The sequence below is a fragment of the Rhinolophus ferrumequinum genome, chromosome 15 (genome assembly GCF_004115265.2).
Source record: "Rhinolophus ferrumequinum isolate MPI-CBG mRhiFer1 chromosome 15, mRhiFer1_v1.p, whole genome shotgun sequence".
NCBI lineage: Eukaryota > Metazoa > Chordata > Mammalia > Chiroptera > Rhinolophidae > Rhinolophus > Rhinolophus ferrumequinum.
In genome coordinates this window covers 38,590,111-38,612,312 of record NC_046298.1, presented here as the reverse complement: position 1 = coordinate 38,612,312, position 22,202 = coordinate 38,590,111, and the positions used below count along the sequence as shown (strand labels likewise).

At 48.3% G+C, this 22,202-nt stretch overlaps 2 protein-coding genes across 3 annotated transcripts in view; one reads left to right on the top strand and one right to left on the bottom strand.

The window, feature by feature from the left end:
- SUPT5H (SPT5 homolog, DSIF elongation factor subunit) overlaps window positions 1-9,422 on the bottom strand; it is a 30,235-nt gene extending 20,813 nt beyond the window's left edge. The window contains exons 1-5 of one of the 2 annotated variants that reach the window (XM_033128078.1): window positions 9,267-9,422; window positions 8,913-8,987; window positions 4,256-4,421; window positions 663-728; window positions 97-108 (exon numbers count right to left, since the gene is read on the bottom strand). In XM_033128078.1, coding sequence (XP_032983969.1) covers window positions 97-108; window positions 663-728; window positions 4,256-4,421; window positions 8,913-8,987 — 319 coding nt within the window. In that variant the 5' untranslated portion in view covers window positions 9,267-9,422. The remainder of the gene's footprint in view (window positions 1-96; window positions 109-662; window positions 729-4,255; window positions 4,422-8,912; window positions 8,988-9,266) is intronic. The other variant, XM_033128079.1, reaches the window with a different exon arrangement.
- Window positions 9,423-17,302: 7,880 nt separating this feature from the next.
- RPS16 (ribosomal protein S16) lies at window positions 17,303-19,432 on the top strand. Its single transcript, XM_033127075.1, has 5 exons — window positions 17,303-17,463; window positions 17,598-17,699; window positions 18,857-18,953; window positions 19,068-19,115; window positions 19,235-19,432. Exons 1-5 carry the CDS (start codon window positions 17,416-17,418, stop codon window positions 19,378-19,380), a joined length of 441 nt encoding a protein of 146 aa, XP_032982966.1. The 5' UTR covers window positions 17,303-17,415; the 3' UTR covers window positions 19,381-19,432.
- The last annotated feature ends 2,770 nt before the right edge of the window (window positions 19,433-22,202 follow it).

Genomic DNA, 22,202 nt, shown 5'->3' with positions numbered 1-22,202 from the left:
GACAGGATCAGGGTGAGGGAGGGTGCCAAGGGCAGGAAGGAGGAGATGTCAGGATATGGGAGGCGGGTTGGGGAATCACACTTTTCAGATTCTTACCTTCAATCTCTTCTACTTGGAGGAAGAGGAGGTGGTGGTGGTAGTGGTGGTGGTGGTGGTGGTGGTGGTGGTGGGCGAGGGCAGACAAAGTATGAGCCAAATTATAGCAGCAAAATCAACCAATGGGTTGTGGGGAGGGGAAGGGAGGAACACAGGAAGGTTGAAAATCAAAAGTAAAGGCCAGGCACCAGGTGGTTGGGGGACAAGCCGAAATGTATGAGGCGCACAGAACGGAAAATAACAGGGAAGGGGGGCACTGGCCCAGGAAGTGGGGGGTATCTTGGGACCCAGCCCGCCCACCCTACAACCACCAGAAGGGATTCATTGGGGCCCTGGGATCCCAGAGTCCTCTCCCCACAACACCAACCACCCCACGGCCCCCACCCCCCAACTCATGGGCCTCAAAGGAAAAGGGTGCGGAGCGGATCTCTCTGGCAACAACAGAAAGAAGCAGGTGAGGAAGGTGGGGTTGGGGTGGTGTAGGGCATGGGGGTAGGAAGGTGGGCTCTCAAGACCTTCTCGGTCCCGTCTCCCAGTGGTTTTCCAGAGGTGGGGCCCACACACACCTTTCTCTAGGATGTCCTCTGCCCCGTCCTCCCACTGGTCCTCGTCTTCATACTCATCGTCCACATCTGAAACAGGAAGGCCAAGCGGTCAGGGGGCAGCAGGGACAAAGGGGACATCCTCACAACAGTTCCAGGAAACCGCCTCTGGGAGATGGGACACAACAAACCCCCACCTTACAGGACACTGAAGATCAGAAAGGTGAGGTTCTCGTCCGGGGCTACGGAGCTGCTCCAAGCAGCAGGGTCAGGTCTCCCAGGTAGATCCACCTGAACCTAAGTCATCCCTTCCCCCAACCCTAGCCACAGATCCATCTTAAAAAATAAGATCTAGGGCCAACCGGGTGATTCAGGCGGTTGGAGCTCTGTGCTCCTAACTCTGAAGGCTGCCCGTTCGATTCCCACATGGGCCAGTGGGCTCTCAACCACAAGGTTGCCGGTTCAACTACTCTGAGTCCCACAAGGGATGGTGGGCAGCGCCCCCTGCGACTAAGATTGAACACGGCACCTTGAGCTGAGGTGCTGCTGAGCTCCTGGATGGCTCAGTTGGTTGGAGCGTGTCCTCTCAACCACAAGGTTGCCAGTTCGATTCCTCGACTCCCGCAAGGGATGGTGGGCTGCGCCCCCTGCAACTAACAAGGGCAACTGGACCTGGAGCTGAGCTGCGCCCTCCACAACTAAGACTGAAAGGACAACAACTCGAAGCTGAACGGCACCTTCCACAAGTAAGATTGAAAGGACAACAACTTGACTTGGAAAAAATCTTGGAAGTACACACTGTTCCCTAATAAAGTCCTGTTCCCCTTCCCCAATAAAATCTTAAAAAAGTAATAAAGTAAAATAAAATAAGATCTAAGTAAGCAAGCAGAAAAGTTCCCTCTCAATTACCAAGAGAAGACAGGTATGTAGTTTTTAAAAGACAGCATTCATGGTTGGTTGGTTTTACCATTATTCTCTTACATTTATAACGGCTAACCCTTATTGAGATCGTATTATGTGCTCTGCCCTGTTCTGAGCACTTGCTACACATCCCTCATTGTATCTACTTGGCAACCCTAAGGGAGGCACATCATTGTTCCAATTTTAAAGTAAGGGCTCTGAAGCCCAGAGAGGTTCTTATCTAACTTATCCAAACATTCTTAGCTGGTGCCTGAGAGGCAGCCTGGCTCCAGGGTCCATCACTTAACCTGTTCACTACGTTACGTATACTCTTCTGTATGTATCAAATATTATACTAAAAACTTAAACAACCTTAACACCAGCACGAGGTACACGTGTGTATACAGGTGGACACATGATGTTCCGTGTACAGCACGTTTCCCTCCCGTTTCTGACCCCCAGTATCTCAGTCCCCTTCCCCAGAGGCAACTCTGACGTTTCTTGCCTAGAGATAAGCTCTGCATATACAAGAAATGTAGATAAACCCCCAGCACTATTCCCACCCACCCCACCCCGCACCATTCTGTAACACGCTGTTCTGTGCCTTCCTAGTTTCCTAAGCAATAATACTAGCTTGGAGCTCTCCCACAGCAGCACGTGCCTCATATGCTACCTGATCAGCTGCCCCCAATTCACTTTCCCAGGCCCTTATCATCAATGGACATTTAGCTCACCAAACACTTGCAACTGCAAACAGCATTGCAGCAAGTGTCTTTGTTCTCATGTCTTTACACGCGAGTTTAATTGTAGGGTGAATTCCTAACAAAGGAATTGCGGGGATCAAAGGGTCCCTGCATGTTAAGCACTGATGGGCGCTGCCGCATACGCAGGCTTCCAGCAGGCAATACCCCACCCTCCCACCACCAACACACAGTGTCCCACATCTCAGTCGGATGACATGTTATCCATGCTTTCCATCGCGGCCCATCGGCTATTTAAGACCTTTTCTCTACTAAGGCCTCCCTGCCCCTCAGCCTTTGAGAAAGGGCCAAAGCTCTCCGAGAACCAGGGACACCCAGAACATTTCTTGCCCCTCTGCTCCCTTGTTTGCCCCTGGAGCAAGGGGTTCCCTAGAAAACAGAGGATGGTTTTCCCCTTTAGTCACTCCCCTTTACATGGGTGTGGAGAAAACAAGCACTCTCATGAACAGTGGGAGCTGGTGGGAGCCTCCACTAATGTGACCTTTCAGGGGCCAACATCTGACCGCAGATTTTAAAAAGCTTTAAAACCGTATGCATCCTCTTTGCCCAGCAATTTGACTTGTAGGGATTTACCATGTAGGAAATCTGTGGGATCCATCTTAGATGAGAAAAACTATACCTTCATTTTCACTAACCTCTGATTGAGATTTAGCAATTCTATCAATTAGGAACAATGGCAAGAACCACAGCAATGTTGGCAGTGAAATCTGATTATTTTCATAGCACAGTTCAGCTGCAGATATCTCAAAATAGTCACTCACTGCTACTTCAAAATTAGTCTCACCAGACCCTCCACTAAATCTTGTTATTTAAATGTTAATAAAGAAGCACATACTTCACAATGTACTTTTAGTTTTGATACTGTTTCAATATAATCATTCTTGAAATCCTCTGTTTTATGCATTTCAGAACATGACTCCGAGAAGGGGTCCATAGACTTCACTAAACTGCAAAAGGGGCCACCAAAAAGGTTAAGAACCCCTGGTCTAGATAATAACTTGCTTATGTGTGTGTAAATACATGTGAAGATGCTCAAAACAGGGCTTCTTATAATACTGAAACATATAAACAACTTCAATGTCCAACAAGAGATTGGTTAAATACATTACAGAATGGAACACTACACAGCCATTGGAAAAAATAACTATTTCGATGCTGATGATAGCAGATAACGTTTATGAAGCCCTTAGGTGCCAAAAGTTGTTCAGAAAACTCTTCACACGAATTAACTCATTTAACCTACGCTATCTATGTTATATCCATCTCCACAAACGTTGAGTAAAAAACAAAAACAGTTTATAGAACAGTAAATATAATGTGGACCTACATAACAAATAACCACCCTGTTTTCTGAGGGCCTACTCTAAGCTGGCATTACACTTTGCGTTGCCTTCAATTTGATGTGCTTTAAATGCATGGTCCCCCAAATCCTCAAACTATCCCTGCTGAAATAGGAAGAACTGTTTGCCCACCTTGTAGAGAGGGGGCAAGAGGCTCAGTCAGACAGGAGAAAAGAGTAGAGCCAGGCCAGAAGGGACCCTCATCTGTCGGCCTCCATTACCATGTCCTGTTGTTTATTTCTAGGTCATCTGAGCTTCCCATTACAAGTACAAATCACTGTCAGTTTTTCAAAGGGTGATAATGGTATTGTGATTGTGTTTTAAAAGGATCTATCTTTAGGAATATATGCAGAAATTTTGGGGGTAAAATTATGTATTTGGGATTTGCTTCAATGTCATCCAATAGTGAGCAGGAGTAAGAAGGAATAAGCAAAACAAGCTGATACTAAGCTGGTAACTGTTGACACTGGGTGATGGCACGTGGGGGCTTTACATGGTATCCTATTATTGTACGTGTTTGACATTTACCCAAATGTTTTTTGAAAAAGTACATTCAAGAAACAGGACTAAGGGTGGAAGTCCAGCCTCTGCTTAGCACCACAGCCCTGTGACATACCAGCCTCATCCAGAATGAAGCCACCGTGGCGGGGTTTCTTGGGGGGCCGGTCATCATCTTCCTCCTCCTCTTCCTCATCATATTCCTCCTCTTCTTCCTCCTCCTCTTCTTCCTCAGGCTCTTCCTCCTTCTCACTGCCTGCTGCACTCCGCCGCTCCTCCTCTACCTGCAGGGTCAATTGTGGTTGGGACAGCAGGATTGTGTACCCCAAAACCCGGACACCATGCTCCCCATCCCCAAATCTGACCTCAGCTCTGCCTGACCAATCACAGCCCCCTCTGCTCTGCGTACATGCCCTTCCCTTCTAGCCAGGCCACTCTGGTATCATGTTTCCCCGAAAATAAGACCGGGTCTTATATTAATTTTTGGTCCATTAGGACTTATTTTCAGGGGATGTCTTATTTTTTCATGTACATCAGTCTACATTTATTCAAACACGGTCATGTCATCTTCTTCTGGAACAGTGTCATAACATACTAAATGCATCCGTCTGGCTGACGATCTTAACTAGGGCTTATTTTCAGGATAGGTCTTATTTTTGGGGAAACACGGTAGCCATCCTATCTCAGCAACAGCACCACCAACCACCCAACCAATACTGGAGGCCTCCCCCTCCCCCAGACTTCCTTGCTTGCTAGCCTCCACGAGGTGCGGCCCTTGTCTCTGCACTCTGCAACTCCCCGGGCCACCCCACCCACTTCCACGTCTGTTTCCAGTCCACAGTGCTCATCAAGGTCATTAACGACCTCTTGTTGCTAATTCTGTGGACGTTCTTTGGTCCTTCCTTACAAGACATCTCATACCACCGACCACACCCCCACTACGGACACGTTCTTCCCTTGGTGTCTGCCACACCGTGCTCTCCTGGCTTCCCTCCAACCTCTCTGGCTGCTCTTCCGCAGGCTCCTCTTACTCTGCTTTCCCCTCAAACACTGGCTCCAATCACCAGGGCTCAGCCGAGGGCCCCCCATGCTTCTCCCTCCATGCTCTCTCTCCCTGGCCATTTTACCTTCTACAACCTCACTTCCTCTCTCTGCAGTCAATGCACCCATCTGTCACCAGTCCCCCTTTTTTCCAGAACTACAGACCCCTATGTGCCAGAAGCCTCCTGGATGCCTCCCGATGTTCTGAGCCCTTCACACCCACCATGTCCCAAAGTGACCTTTGTGCCTTCCCCTAGAACTCTGCTGGCCTCCTCTAGCTCCCATCAGGCACCAAATGTGTGACCTTTCTGCTTTTTGAATCTTATCTCTCCAATCTATGCCTTCTTCCCTATCCCACCCACAGCCCCTGGCCTGGGCGAAAATATTGCCCTCTAAAACCTGGATCCTTGCCTCAGCCTCCTTTTTGGTCTCCTGGTCTCTAATCCCTTCCCAAACCAGTCACAAAAAGGCAGTGATCCTTACAAAACAGTGTTCCCCCAACTGCAATCTCTTCCTCATTAACTTGATGACTTCTTTCCATGTCCACATCAGTACAACCCATTTAGCTGACATTTTCTTTAAATTCACTCACAATTTTATTTAAGAGAAACTTTCCTGTTTTGAAATATTTCTGAAGTGAAAACTTTTTAAAGGTTAGCTTGTCATAAATAGAAAATGACCACAAAGATACAAGCAAAACAATGTTGTGAAGTCCCAGCATAACATTGCCTGCTGCAGGCTCTAAGCCTAACGCCTGTTCTCCTTGATAAACAGAGAGACTAGCAAATTTCAGAAAGGTGTTTGAGACACTGCAGCACCGAGGTGAAACTTTCCCTGACCCAGTCAAAAGACAGGACGTGGAATGAACTTAAAAGGAAGTAACTTGCTCAGTAAATGATCCAATGAGGCTGAAGGTCTTATCCTTACTCCACCTAAAAGCACCTCTCTTCACCCCTCGCCCAACCTGGAAAGCATCTGGTAGTCTTGGGAAGCCATGTGCTAAAACCTGGATCTGATCATTTGGTCCCCCATTTAAAACACAGCCACAGCTCCCCTCAGCTCTCGGATAAGGAAGAAGCGCCCCAGCAGCCTGGACTAGAAGCACACTCTGCCCACTGCCTCTCCTCCCACCTCCCTGGGCTCCCTCTTCAAATGCTAGGTCCCAGCCACACTGAACCGCACACTTAGCACAGTCCATCATCCAGGCTGGTCCTCTGCATAACAAGCTATTTTGCTCTGCCTCTCGTTCACGTTTCAATCAAAGTACCCCTCTTTCAGGAAGTCATGCCCTCTCCCCACCAGGCAAAGGCAGGCACATCCTCTGCAGTCACCACCCTCCGGGCTTCTTCCACCACGTGGTCAGGGAGGTGACCACGATGACCTCCCTGAGAGCAGGGACCAGGCTATTATCTCAGGCACTGCTGGGTCCCCAGCATCACCCAGCCCATGGCCGGGAACACAAGATGACTTAAGAAATATTTGCTTTAATACAGAATCCTGACTAGCTCACACAATCCACATATGAACAACTCAAACTACAATAGGATCACATCCTGATTTCTAAAAACCTTGTCATCACCCTCAGTCCCAGCGTACCCTTCTTTCCAAACCCGGCTCCCCAGTCCCCGAGGAGAGAGCTCCCACTACTATCTCTGTGTTACCTCAGGACTTGAACGTGCTCTTACACCATGCCGTCCTCAGGATTCCCCTCAGTACTGGTCCCTCTGTTTATGAAACTCTCCACCCCAGGACAGAGGTCTCCACGAGGGAGGCTGTGATCCCAACACGACAGGAACTCAAGGAACACATGTCGAATTAGTGAATGAGCAGGTTACTGGGGCTGAGAAGAGTGAACCCGAAAGTGGCTCATTGTGTACCATCCCCTACCTGTCTATCCGTGGGACCCAGTTCTTCAAGGGCCATGCCAACATCTGGCTGTCTGAAAAACCCATCCAGTCCCATCTCTGGCAGTGAGGGCGGGCTTCACACCGCCCTCATGCCTCACCTGGTGACAGCAGACAAGCCAGCCTAGTGTGGTGTTAAGAGTGAGACTTGCACAGTGCAAAGCAGACTACCCCAGCCAGGAAAAGGAAGCGGGGATCCTGGTCTCATTACCACCAGGCTTTAACCACAAGCAAAGTGTCCTGAAGCCATGAGTCAGAGACCAAGGACTCTTGAAGCAAAGGCCCTTCCTGGCATCCTCCTATTTGCCCCACTCCCCCAGCACGATATCCCAATTCCTCCAACTCTTCACCGGAAGCTGAAGACTCCCCAAAAGGCACAAGGTTTGACAATCAAATGCCTACAGAGGGCAAGCATGCAACATAAATAAGCTCAAGGGAATCCCATGGCACTCTCCGTCTACCTTGTGTTTTCCATAACACAGGCATATGACACCTTTCCTTTTCTTAAATCTGCCACAAGACAGGCATGATGATAAATGGTGATTTATGTATCCTGGAAACTAGAGAAAATTCCCAGTTCTAAACAGGGCTGCTACTTCTTGAGCAAAGAGCTACTATATGGAACAATCCTGAGTCCCAGTTACTGGCTCCTCCCATTTCCCCAGAAAAGCAGGAAATGTTGATTTTTACACGAAATCACCCTTACAAGTGTTGGCAACTAACTTACAAAATAAATTCCCATTTCTGTAAGGCTAAATGAAACCCATATAACCATCCTTTGTTAATTCCCTTCTACTAAACTCCCTGAAAGGACAGATTTGCCTTGTTCCACTCTCTCCAACACCTAGGATGTATCTGCAGCACAACGTAGATGCTCAAACATTTGTTCAACAAATGAGGAAATCAAAAATAAATACAAGAGGATAACAGTGAGTGACAATATTTGAAATCAGATGTGTCCCAGGAAATGTTTGATATTTAGTTCCTGAAATGGCGACATTCAACACACCCAAAGCCGGAGTGATCCTTTCAAAACATTAGATCACATCCCTCCTTTGCTCGAAACGTTCTCATGGCTCCATCTCACTCAGTTAAGGATAAATTCCTCACCACAGTCTTCAAGATCCTGTGTGATTGGGCTTCTTTCTGTTACTTCTTTGCTGCACTCTCTCTGATCCAGCAAAAGTGGACTCCTTGTTACTTCTTGAACACCGCAGACATGCTCCCAACTTTGCACTGCCTGTTCCCCCTTACTGGAACACTCTTCTTCCCTATGACATGACTCACTCCCTCACCTCCAACAAGTCTTTTTTCAAATGTCACCCGCTCAGACTCACCCTGATTACCCTATTCAAAGTGCAACGAGGACTCCCTATTCCCCTTCTCTACTTTCCTGCAGAGTACCTGCTAACATACTAATGATTTACTTATTATGTTTACTTATATTCACAAGGCAAAGGTTTTTGAAATCTGTTTTGTTTACTGGCGTAGCTCAAGGGCAAAGACTTGTGCGTAGCACATAGTAGGCAGTAAAAACATCTTTCTAGAATGACTGAACATACCTAAAAATAAAAGCTAATAGTGAGTGCTCACTATGTGGCAGGTCCTTTCACCACATCGCTTGTTACCTACCTGTACCCGGGGCAGCCCTGGCCTCCAGCACCTGTCCCCTCTGCTTAACCTGGGCTTCCCTACTTGTCTATCTCTCCCGACAACCTGGAAGCTCCGCGAGGCCAGAGCTCATTTTGATCCGCTCTGAGCTCGCACAGGGGCCTTTCTGCTTTGGTCCTGTCCCCAGGCGCCATGCCCCCCAGCGCCCCAGCCACAGACCTCGGCCTCCTCGCCGTCACTGCTGCGCTCGCTGTCTTCCTCCTCGGAGAAGTTGCTGTCCTCGCTGTCCGACATCTGCTCTTGCAAGAAAAGACGGCGGCCTCAGTGCGTCCCCCAATCCCGAACTCCACCCCGAGCCTCAGTATCCCCGCCGGTTCCCGGCGAGAAAAGCCCCTTAGCGCACTTCCGGCAGCCTCGTTCTGGCAACCGTGAACCCGAAAGGAGACCCGCCCCCAACGCCACCTGCTACACCTCTAGAGTCCTTGAATCCGGTCTCTACACCTCCCTGGTTCCCGGCGACCCCTGGGCCTGCTACGTCGGCTTCCAACCCACCCCTCACCGCTCCGGCCTCACCTCCACCTTCGGCACCGGTTGCTGTTCACACGACGCCTGGCTGGGAATGACGTATCCTCTCGCGATAACCTACCGCATGTCCTCGCCTAACGCGAGATTTCTAGGGCTCCTCCTACTCACTTCCCGGGTACCGTCTTGAGAGTGGCAGAGCTATCTTTAGGTAGCACTTGGAGCTGACATCTTGGGAAGGTCAAAGAGAGGGAAAGTAACCTTATATTGCTGTGTATAATACGCACTTTTTTGCCCAAATTTGTGTGTGTGGGGGGGAGATAAGGATATGCATTATACATGGGTAGTACTAATTCAGTATCTACATAAATGTTTTTGATTATTTTACTTATGCTTATGAGTTAAAAGTGTAACAGTAGGGGTGGCCGGTTGCTCTGTTGCTTGGTGTGCAGTGCTCATAACACCAAGGTTGCCGATTAGAACCCCACATGGGCCCCTGTGAGCTGCAACCTCTTTAAAAATATATATACATATATATGTTATATAGCATATATATATATATGCTAAAGAGCATAGCAACAGAGCTGCCAAGAGACACTTTGGACCTCCTCCCACAGAGAGTGTCATCAGATTGTGGAGGCAACAGGAAGAAAAGCTTCTTCAGATGCTGAGATAGAAGAAGGCAATGCAAGGGAAACCTCCAAAGTGGCCGGTTTGGAGCAAGAGGTAAAGACCTGGATTCTGGAGGAGCATCAGACTGGGATCTCTGTGTCAACCAAGATGATACAAGAAGAGGGTAAAGAGATTGCACGAGAAAAAACAATATTGATGATTTCTCAGGGACACCTAAATGGTGCTTTAACTTTATCAAGAGAGAAGGTTTAAGCATGAGGACATGAATGAAACTTGCCCCAAAACTTCCAGCAGCCAATGAGAATCAAGTTTTGGAATTTCATTCTTATGTTATCAATCTTCAAAAGACTTACAACTTTGAGTTGTCCCAAAGCGCCAATATGGATGAGGTCCCACACACATTTGATGTGCCATCTAACAGAACTGCAAACGTCAAAGGAGTAAAGACCAGGGCTGTTTAAACTAGTGGACATGAGAAAACACATTTCACTGTTGTTCTAGCCTGTTGTACAGATGGGACAAAGCTACCACCTATGATCATCTTTAAAACAAAAATGTTTCCAAAAGAAAAGTTTCCAAGTAGAATTATTGTCCACGTACATGAAAAAGGATGGATAAATGGAGAAGGCACGAAAATCTGGTTGAACAAAGTCTAGTCACAAAGGCCTGGAGAATTACTTAAAAACCCAGCTTTGCTTGTTTTTGATCACTTCAAAGCCCATGTTACACGAAGTGCAAAAGCAATTGCAGTGGCCTTGAAAACCCAACTCGCTGTGATACCTGGTGGGCTAGCCGGCGAACTGCAACCTCTTGATGTATCAGTAAACAAGCCCTTAATGGTCCTCATGAAGAATAGAGTGGATGTCGTGGATGCAGTCAGCTGGTAATGATTTAACACCTACAGGCAGAATCAAGAAAGCATCCATCGCCCAGGTTTGTGATTGGATCCTAAGATTGTGGAACGGTATCAAGAATGAAATTATTGTAAAATCGTTTAAAAAATGTGGCATCAGCAGTGCAATGGATGGGATGGAGGATGATGAAATTTACTGAATGAAGAAAGTGTCTAACTCTTCAGAAAACACCGGTAATGTAGAAATTAAGGAAGACAATACTTCTGATATTGACAGTGACGAAGAGTTCTTGGCCTTCTATGATGTGTAAATATCATAAATTTGTTACCGGTACATATTAATAAAATTATTGTACCTTGTATCTGTTCTTGTCTTTTGTAATTATTTGTTACATAAAATTTCTTGTACCATATGTTAAAAAGTGCTAAAATTCCTTTATAATACAAAAAAATACCTAAATATAAACAAATAAAAATTTGAATTAAAAAATTAAAAGGGGGGCCGGCCCGGTGGCTTCAGGCAGTTAGAGCTCCATGCTCCTAACTCCAAAGGCTGCCGATTCAATTCCCACATGGGCCGGCTCTCAACCACAAGGTTGCCAGTTCAATTCCTGGAGTCCCGCAAGGGATGGTGGGCAGTGCCCCCTGCAACTAAGATTGAACACAGCACCTTGAGCTGAGCTGCCTCCCAGATGGCTCACAAGGTTGCCGGTTCGACTCCCACAGGGCATGGTGGGCTGTGCCCCCTGCAACTAGAAAACGGCAACTGGACCTGGAGCTGAGCTGCGCCCTCCACAACTAAGACTGAAAGGACAACAACTTGAAGCTGAACGGCACCCTCCATAACTAAGATTGAAAGGACAACTTGACTTGAAAAAAAAAAAAAGTCCTGGAAGTACACACTGTTCCCCAATAAAGTCCTGTTCCCCTTCCCCAATAAAATCTAAAAAAAAAAAAAAATTAAAAGGGGTCGGCCCGGTGGCTCAGGCAGTTGGAGCTCCGTGCTCCTAACTCCGAAGGCTGCCGGTTCGATTCCCACATGGGCCAGTTGGCTCTCAACCACAAGGCTGCTGGTTCAACTCCTCCGAATCCCGCAAGGGATGGTGGGCTCAGCCCCCTGCAACTAGCAACGGCAACTGGACCTGGAGCTGAGCTGCGCCCTCCACAACTAAGACTGAAAAGGACAACAACTTGAAGCTGAACAGCACTCTCCAAAACTAAAATTGAAAGGACAACAACTTGACTTGGAAAAAAAGTCCTGTAAGTACACACTGTACCCCAATAAAGTCCTGTTCCCCTTCCCCCCAAAAAAATATTTAAAAAATAAATAAACTAAGTGGAAAATGGCAGACCTATGATCTCTCCCCAACTTTGGGTGACCCCAAAGGCTTTGTTTTCCTTTGCATTGTCACTAAGTTGATTTAAATGTGAATTTATGTATTAGTACAATAATTATTTGTCAGAGAGATGGCAAAGAGAACCAGGCAGGAGGTAAGAGATACGAAAAATTAACCTGATGCAGGAAAAAAACAGAAGCTCTTAGAACACATTGCTAAAGTTTCTCGCATAAGCATTGAGACACCTGAATTCAATTTACAGAAATTTAATATACACCTAGTTAATTGCAGGGAAATGTGGGGTGGTTGGGCTCACAGCAGGTTCAAAAGGCAGCTACCAGAGTGAATATACACAGGTGCATCTCTGCATAAGCACACACTCCCCCATGCAACAATCCCTCAAACTGAACTGAAGACAGATTGGGGAAGGGAAGGGCACCCTGTAGAAATATTTCTCCTTCTACAAGCTTGCTTCCTTTACACAGCAGCTCTTTAAAATAGGATTCCACATACAAACTGCCTATTGACACTTCTGCAGAAAGATATTTACTCCAGGAAAGAGAGGGAACAGTCATTTTCTCACCATGGAAAGTTCTTCCTTGGTGTACCAGTGGTTCTCAACTCTCAACCCTGGCAGTACATTAGAATACTTAAGATGGGGCCGGCCTGGTGGCTCAGGCGGTTGGAGCTCCGTGCTCTTAACTCCGAAGGTTGCCGGTTCGATTCCTCGAATCCCACAAAGGATGGTGGGCTGCGCCCCCTTCAACTAGCAACGGCAACTGGACCTGGAGCTGAGCTGCGCCCTCCACAACTAAGGCTGAAAGGACAACAACTTGAAGCTGAACGACACCCTCCACAACTAAGATTGAAAGAACAACAACTTGACTTGGAAAAAAGTCCTGGAAGTACACACTGTTCCCTGATAAAGTCCTATTCCTCTTCCCCAATAAAACCTTTAAAAAAAAAAAAAAAAGAATACTTAAGATGAGAAGAGAGAGAGGCATAATAGCCCCAGACAGGAAACAATCAATGTCCATCATCGAGAATGGATAAAACAGGTTGCGGCATATCCATGCAATGGAATAGCAACAAGCTACTGATACACACATAATGAGTTTCAAAATGTTACGCTGAGTGAAAGAAGCCAGACACTAGGATATGTGCCATATGGTTCCATTCATATGAAACTCTAGAGGAAGCAAACTGACCTATATGGACAGAAAGCAGCTCAGTGGGTGTCTAGGACTAGAGGTAGAGACTGACTGCAAGGGATGTGAGGGGATGCTTTGGGGTGATGGAAATGTGGGGCCTGTTATAAATTCAGAACACATTGAAATGCACGCTTAAAATGGGTGCCTTTTACTGTATATAAATTGTACCTCAATACAGTTGATTTTAAAAATACAGCTATTCAGGATCTACCAGAGAGCAATTCCCAAATTCTCTGAGTTGGGACCTGGCCATCAGTGTTACTTGCAAGTTCTCCAGGTGGTAATTATTTGCAGCCAGGGATGTGAACCTCCCTGTCCTGAAGGGGAAGGTATGAGGTTAAAAGACACTTATGCAGTGGTCTGTCCCTTTCCTAGAAGAGGAGAGAGGAAGGAGTATCTGAAAGAGCAGGAGATCAGGGGCAGGTGGAGGCAATTTGTCCAACCCCCTGCCCCAGGAGGTCAGAGACTTCAGGCTTCAGATCTCACTTATTTCCCTCCCTCTCTTCTTCCCCCGGCTTCTCTTCCCCAGGGGTGTCCTCTGGCCTCGGAGAAGGCTTAGGGTTTGGGACTGGAGACCAAGTCTCCTCTCTCTCTCTCCACCCAGCCTCTCCAGGAGTATCAGGGAGTCAGCGTCCTCTGAGGCTCATGCTGAGGGCAGGTGTCCAGCACAAGCCTCCTGTAATAACTCCAAGAGTTTGGCCAAGAAGGGAGAGACAGGTCTCTGGGGATGTTCTTCACAGGGTAGACAACGGCCCTGGGCTGTGACCCACAGCTGGGATCCCAGGGCATCCAGCAAGCACTGTAGCCGGAATACAGCAGTCCCCACAGATGGGCCCTCCTCGAACCCAATCAGATAGCTCCAGCCAGAAGCAGCCTAGAATCTCAGCAGGACACACCCGTAGGGATAGAGCGACCTGATGTCTGTGGGCAAGGGCCTGATCCCAAATCCCCAACCCCAAGGTTGCTGACTTGTGGGCTGGGACAAACCCCTCCACCTCTTTGGGTGTCAGTTTCCTCATCTGTAAAACAGAGCTCTGAATAATGCCTTATCTTGAGGGCTGACACTAGCCCATACTGTACCTGTGTAAGTTAGAAAAAGGCACTCCTTCCTTAAGACATTTCTACCCCGTCTTTCCCCGAAAGTAAGACCTAGCCGGAAAATCAGTTCTAATGCGTCTTTTGGAGCAAACATGAATATAAGACCCGCTCTTATTTTAATATAAAATTATATTGCATTGTATTATGTTGTATGACCGGGTCTTATATTAAAGTAAGACTGGGTCTTATATTAATTTTTGCTCCAAAAGACGCATTAGAACTGATTGTCTGGCTAGGTCTTATATTCTGGAAAACACGGAAGTGCTATTTTGTTAGAAAAAGATACTTTACTGCCATCTGCTGGAAATTGACGAATATGTCCAGGATGTGACTACTGGACTTGTAGATGGAGGACCCTTGTGCAGTACACCACCTTTTGCATCTATACACCGTGGCCCGGTCTACTTCATAGGGCCAGTGTGAAGAGTAATACGCTAATAATATACTTAAAGCATTTAGACCAGTCCCTGGCACAGGATAAGCACTATTTAAGTGTACTATCCTCCTCCTCCTCCTTTGATGTTATTACGTGCTAACCACTGTTCTAGGTGTTGGAGACAGCAGTGAACAAAATACATTCGTCAGGGCTGGAGGCTGGGTCAGGGACTGGCCACAACAGCAGCCCCGCAGTCTCCTGCCCCTAATATTCATTCATGAATTCCAAGCCTAGTAGATTCTCCCTAAATTTCCACCTTGGCTAGTGAGCTAATGAAATACCGAGAGATCTTCTGGGATGTAGAGTGCCATCATTTTTTGTTTCCTGACAATTTTGGGTTAGGGAGGAGAATCGGATCTTGGAGGAGGAGAGCCTGACCTTCCTCAAATATGCCCCCACCCTAACCCCTTCCTGCCCCCCTGCTGGCTCTCCCCTCTCCACTCCTCAGCAGCACCTTAATAATGGCAACCAGGAAGTAGGAAGACTTCCTGGCAGAGGGGTGGTCCTAGGCCCGAGGGGAGCGCCTTGCCAGCAGGAGGATGGTCCAGAGAGGCCACGTGGGCACCCTGCCCACTCTGAGGCTTACCCTGGCCCAGGGTCCTGGAAGCCAGAGAGAGGTACAGAGAGAGGGAACAGTTTTGAAGACTGGAGTGGGTGAAGGAACTGCCCCGTCCCCTTCCTGTCCAGCTCCACTCAATCTAGATATTCAGGGTGTGTTCTTGAAAAGGCAGGGAAGAAGGTGATCCTAGAGTAGGGAGGGCCTAGGTCAGAGGGGGCTCCCTGACATAACCCCCCAAGGAAGATAGGCGACTTAGCAAGAGTGTGAGGATCAGTCCGAAGACACTGGAGAGTTTGAAAGCCTCCCCGACACCTCCCCCACCAAAAAAAAAAAAAAAAAAGGCCCATAAAGCAATACAGAGTATGTTGTGAGAGTGTGTGTATTCTGTGGCCCGTCTTCTCATTGGAAAACACTGCTAACCTTATCTGGACTTTCAGGTGTATAATTGGAGGTCTTTGCTCTGCTTTCTACTATGAGTGTCTCACGTATCTTGGCATCTCCATGCCTGCTTGTACCTGTCTGTCTCATTATCTGAGGTTTGGCCTCTGCCTCTGAATTTCTGTCACTTGTGTCTGTTTTCTGGGCCCATCTCTGACTGACCTGGTGTCTCTCCTTATTTCTCTTCGTCTCCATTGGTCCCTTCTTTGTCTCTCCTCCACGTGCGCCTGTCTCTCTCGTTCTGTGTATCAGTTCCTGTGTCCCTCTAGATCAGGTTCTGGGTGCTCCCTTCTCCCACCCCCTTCCCTGCTCCCTCTCTCATCCTTTTGGAGCTGGATTCTAGGCTTGAGGATCCTCCCTCTGGCCCCAGACCCACCTACCAACCTCAGCCCTATCTCTGCCCTCCAGGCACAAGGTGAGCCACCACACCCTTTTGGAACCTTGGACCTACAGACCCAGTGCTGCCAGAGGAACTGAGGCAACTATGGGCTACCTGCAGGCCTGAGAGAAGAGCCTCTTGGTTGGGAAGGGAGCATCCTGAGTGGGGCGGGAGTAAGGGGGCAACCCAAACCTAGGCTGCTCAAATGGGATGGGGGTGGGCGCTGGGGATGGAGAATTCTGTGGGGAGGGGCCTGGAGAGGAAGTGATTTGGAAGAGAGAATGAAGAGATGATTTGGGGACGCTGTACAAAGAGGGATTCTAGGGTAGAGACCCTAAAGAGGGGGATTCTGGAGGGAAGGTCTCTAAGGAGTGGAGGATTCTAGCAGAGGCAAATTCAGGGGAGGCAGTTGCTAGGGAAAGGGGGCTCTGAAGGTAACAAAAATTCTTGGGAGTGGTAGATTTTGAGGGTGGGGGCTCCGAAAGGGAGGAATATTTTGTGAAAGGAGATTCGGAAGGAGGGGGATGCTAGGGGTAGCGGGTCCTGAGGAGAGGAAGATTCTGGGGGAGACGATTGGGTGAAGAAGACCCTCGAGTGGAAGGATATTCAGGGAAAGAGGGAGTCTGAGGTGAGGGATCCCAAGGGGAGTTTGGGGGTGGACTTCTGAAAAAAGATTCTAGGAAAAGGAGGAAAATTCTAGTAAAAGGTAGATTCTGGGGGAGGGGGCTTTAAAAGGAAAAGGATTCTGGGAAAAGACTGTCGGAGGAGGAAGGTTCTAGGGGGTAGGAAGACAACGAATCCTGAGTCGAAATCCTGCCTGACTTCTTGCTGTTGGTTCCAGAGGGAAGATTCTGATGGAGGAGGCTTTGGGGAGGAGGGAAGAGGGAATCCAGACCAGAGAAGAGAAAGATTGCCGCTGGTGAAAGGTCAAGAAGAGCCTCTTTAGAGGCGGGTGCGAATCGATTTTAGCCGGATGGAGAGGAAGGGGCGAAGGGAGAATATCCAACAGCCGGAACGCGACGGAAAACCGCCGGTGCCTAATGAAGGCCCCACCCCTTCGCTCCTGGGACCCACCTTCCTCCGCCGGCCCGAAGTCCCGCCCCCTGGCTGCAAAGTGAGCCGTAAAGCTCCCTTCTGTCGCGACGCAGCGCCCAAGGCGCCTGCGCAGGCCCTGAAAAGCAGCTGGGGTGGCCCTGCGCTTTCCTTTTCCGGTGTCGGCGCCGCGCGGTCAGGTTCTCTTGTCTACACCCGCAGCCATGCCGTCCAAGGGTCCTCTACAGTCCGTGCAGGTCTTCGGACGAAAGGTGAGCCGGCGCCCGATGGGAGGGGCCCAGGGAGGCCCGGGCCTAGGAGAGGCCGATGGGCGGGGGTCTAGGTTCGACATAGGAGCCGGGCCCTGAGCTCACGTGTTTCTGCTTTTTCCCCTCGCTTTCCGCAGAAGACGGCCACAGCCGTGGCGCACTGCAAACGGGGCAACGGCCTCATCAAGGTTAACGGGCGGCCTCTGGAGATGATCGAGCCGCGCACGCTGCAATACAAGGTAGGGGGACTAAAGCCGGGCGTTTGGGTTGCGTGGAGGGCTCTGGGACAGAGATGTTGAAATAAGCAGATTTCTGGAATTTGTTGAATTTAGAAGCCAGGGGGAATCTGGTATCAACAGTGGAATGTTTAGAAAGCTGAGTTGGGGTCAGAAAAGATGGGTTTGGGGGTTCAGAAGATGTGATAAACGAGAGAATGTGCATGTCGAAGGCTAAGTGGATGTGTTGAAAACTGGGATATTTGGAAGCCCACTCGATTGGGGACCAGATGGCCAGAGCATTACCAGAGTTTTCGCGGCATGATTTTTTTTGCAGTTATTGGGGGATATGTGTCATGTTTACAACTTATTGTCAGTTTCCACTCCTGCATCTAATAGGTCCCTGGGAGAGGAATCAATGTTTTGTTTTGTAAAACATTGTGCCTAACGTAGGGTCTGGAAATTGTAGGTACTCAGGAAGTATTAAAAAAACAGGAATGGAATTTGGATTTGTTGTGCTTGGCTGTGAAAGGGGTTCCTCTCATCCGTGTTTGGGACTAAGTTTCTTTGGCTCACAATGGGAAGAAATGGGAGTCTGATTTCTACCTCTTCTAGACTATGTTACTTGAGGCAAGTAACCTCACTTCTCTGCTTTGGGATCATCATCTGTAAAATGGGGTGATTTCTACCTTTAAGGGCTTCTGTGAGGATAAATTAGATTGTCCCCTAAAGTCTGTTACTTTTAAATGTGAAGAATAACGTCTATATTGCAGGGTTACTTCGAATTTAATAAGATAGGGTCTGATATTCTTGGTATACCAGATACTGAGTATTATGGCTTACTTATTGTCAGTTTATTTTAAGCTCTTCCAGAAGCCATCACTCTGAAGGCTTTGTATGTGGAGTCTGTGTTGAGAGCTGGGGACACAGCAGTGGCCCCACACCCCTACCCTCAGAGCTCCCAGTCCAGTGGGGAGGATGGATTGGGCCCAATACTGGACACTGCTTCAGAGTAGTCACAGATGGGATTGGGGAGCCCAGAGAAGGCTGTGTAGGGGGCCTTGGCAGTGACAAGGCTATAGTAGAAGAGGCCAGTGGTGGCTGAAGCTACGCGGAGAGACAGAAGGGTGCTCAGCTGCCCAGGTTGCTATGTAAAATCCTGTTGTATCCCATTCTTCTAGCTACTGGAACCTGTTCTGCTTCTGGGCAAGGAGCGATTTGCCGGTGTGGACATCCGAGTTCGTGTGAAGGGTGGTGGTCATGTGGCCCAGATTTATGGTGAGTCCCAGGAATTGGGCACAGGTAGGAGGTGGGTCTGAGACCAAGGCCCTACCTACACTTAGACCTTCACAAAGCTGATGTACTCTTTCTGTGCGTGTGTCTTCCTCACAGCAATCCGCCAGTCCATCTCCAAAGCCCTGGTGGCCTACTACCAGAAATGTGAGTGAGAATGGGTCCTTCCCATTGGGTAGGTGGGGGCCAGCTCTGGTATTTAGGTCCAGAGAGTGTAAGGATGCTTCCATGATTATCTAAATTTCGACCCTATTTGTCATCCTCAGACGTGGATGAGGCTTCTAAGAAGGAGATCAAAGACATCCTCATCCAGTATGACCGGACCCTGCTGGTAGCTGATCCCCGTCGCTGCGAATCTAAAAAGTTTGGAGGTCCTGGCGCCCGTGCTCGCTACCAGAAATCCTACCGATAAGCCCATCAGGGTCCACCTTTATAATAAACAGGGGTCGTGGGATTTAAGGTTTCGAAGGTTGTGCTGTCTTTTGTGGTGGGTCTTTGACTAAAAGGAATGCAGGAAATGCCCCGAGCCCACTGACAGTCTGGATTTTATGCCTTTCCTGAAGCCAATCACTCTGGAGCTTGTGTGGATGGGTGGGAAAGCAGGTGGGAGCAGCCTGGTTTCTGTCTCCCTGCAGCTCCAGTAAAATCCATCGTGGGCACAGCCAAGGGGGATGATTCTGGGCCATTGGTTATAAACCCGACCCGGTTGTGGTGGTGGGTGGGAGGGGTTCCCCTTGAGTGGCTTCATCCTTCAGGATGTCAATACTACCTGCTGGGGAAAGGCCCCCTATGGCCTCCTTAAAGCAGATCCCACTTGTGCTCAATGTGGTGACCGCCCTTATGGGGCTTGGAACACAGCTCTGAGGACTTGAACTCTTCTGTTGTGCCTGCCATGTAATAAAAGCCAACATATAGTGGGCTCTCGGTTGTACCTTTGGGCTACATGTGATAGAACATTTCCATCATTGAAGAAAGTTTTGCGGGATGGCGCTAGAATAATGTAGTTGGAATCCACAGGGGATTGGTTCCAGGACCCCCTACAGATACCAAAATCCAAGGATGTTCGAGTCCCTTAGTTGGCCCCTCCATATCCAGTGTGGAACTCTGCATTGGCCAGTGCAGAACCTACAGATACAGAGGCCAACTGTAGGGAAGCAAAGTGTTGGCTTGTGGATTAAGTTACCTTTAGGGTTTTTTTCCCTTTTTTATAGGAAGCTGGTGAGCTTCATTGCCTTGGGAAGGGCATCTTGGCTTCCATACCAGGCTTTGCAGCCAACCTGGGTATCTCAGCCACCTGTCAGGTGGGGTCCCACCCTATTTCCCCTGCTGCGTACACTGGCTGCGATATCATACCACACTTGAATGTTGCTTGAGGAAGAGAGTTATACAAGTTTTCTTTATAATAGAAGGAACTTCAGATTTGCTGTCCAGTTGCCCTGTTTGTATCTCTGCCCTACCCAACACAATAGTCACATGTGGCTACCAAGCTGGCCTGACAGGTGAGAACATTTTCCTCAGAAAATTCTATGGGACAGCACCAGTACATAGGGAATGCATAGAAATAGTCACGCACCACTTAATGACGGGAATACATTCTGAGAAATGTGTCATTAGCCTGTTTCGTTGTACAAACATCACGGTGCATTTACACAAACCTACATCGTATAGCCTACTACACACCTAGGTTATTGCCCTGTGGAGAGGAAAAATAATTTTCCCTCTACCCTTCTGGGTTCTTCGCTGAGACATCCCTGTAATAAAAGAATGACAAGAGAAAAAAGTTTAATGATGTATACTGCCTGTATACATGGAAGAGACCCGGGAAAGCTTAGTAACTCACCAAAATGGCTAAAGTCCCCACCTTAAGTATCCTCTTTAGTTGAAGACAAAAGATAACTAGAAGTGGGGGGAGTCAGTTATGGGAAATTACCAGGAAAAGCACAGTAACCAAGGGTAAGGTTGTAAGGCATATGTAAGTTCTTGTGCATTGATGAAAGTTTCTAGAGATAATGACCCCACAGCAAGGGAGACCCAGGCCCCTTACAAATAAATATACATGTCTTTCACCAAGGGTAACTTAATGGTTTTCAGAGCTGCTCCCATGTCCTTAAATTTAGCCAGCCTAAAATCCTCATGCCAAATAGACATTTTGGGGTGACAAATTCTGTTGTCCTATAGCTCCTAGGCTACAAACCTGTACAGTACTGTTACTGTACTGAATAGTGTGATTGGTACACAATGGTATTTGAGTAATGTGTTGTGCTACAACATTGTAAGGGCTGTCATTGGCAACAGGCATTTTTCAGCCTCATAATCTCATGGGACCACCATTGTATATGCAGTGCATGACTGAAGTTCTTACAGATGGAGTGAGGTTGACAGCACTAGCGAGGTGCCAGGCTAAGCATTGTTGGACTTATCTTCACAATATCCCTGCCAGGTTGGTGATAGGCGACTTCATGTTGGCAGATGAGAAAATGAGCCTAGGGGCAAAGTGAAATGCAGCTCACCAAGTTTTGCATGGGAGCTGGAGTTAACTTGGGTTAACTGGTTTGGCTGGCATTAACCTAAAACGTCCCAAGGAGGGCAGCAACCAACCACCTTTCCCTTTTTGAACCTGATTTATGTGTCAGTTCTAAAGACAGGGCTTACAATAAACCTGCCAGACCTTTACAATACACCTTACAGATCGGACTATAATAAACCTGCAAGAAAGGTATTCCTGAGGAGGTCACGGAGCTGGGCCACGAAGCAGAGGTAGGAGTTGGGCAGGCAGGAGAAATGGAATTCAGGGGCAGGGACGAGTCTGAGGCAAACCTGGTGCTCATGGTTTGCCCACAGGGTCCAGAGACCCCCTTACTGAGGCTCTTGATTCCCTCCCACAGGCACAGCTGGAAGGCATCTAGAAAAGCTGAAGGGGCTAGCCTCTCCTTACCCCGCTCCAGACCCCGGCCTTGGAATACACGGTCCCTTTCTCCCTCCCTGCCGCCTCCTCAAATACCGGGAATTCCGGCGCCGCTGGAGCCCAGGCCAGGCTGGGAACTTTCCTACAGTTGGGAATGTACAGCTGGGGGTGGAGGAGGGGAGGGCCAGCCTCAGTCCTGACCTTGCAGAGGCTGCAGCGGAGCAGCCCGGGTCCTGGTGTAGGGCATGGTAATCACTCGAGAACTGAATAGAAGCCAGCAGCTAACATTTAAAGAGCCAGGCCTTGTTCTGCCTACCTTATTAACAGTG

What these genes read in the sequence shown, in the direction of transcription:
- RPS16 (XM_033127075.1), top strand. Translation starts at nt 17,416, where the DNA reads ATGCCGTCCAAGGGTCCTCTACAGTCCGTGCAGGTCTTCGGACGAAAG. An exon ending in TCATGTGGCCCAGATTTATG is followed by an intron (nt 18,954 to 19,067) that starts GTGAGTCCCAGG and finishes TCTTCCTCACAG; the next exon opens with CAATCCGCCAGTCCATCTCC. An exon ending in GGTGGCCTACTACCAGAAAT is followed by an intron (nt 19,116 to 19,234) that starts GTGAGTGAGAAT and finishes TGTCATCCTCAG; the next exon opens with ACGTGGATGAGGCTTCTAAG.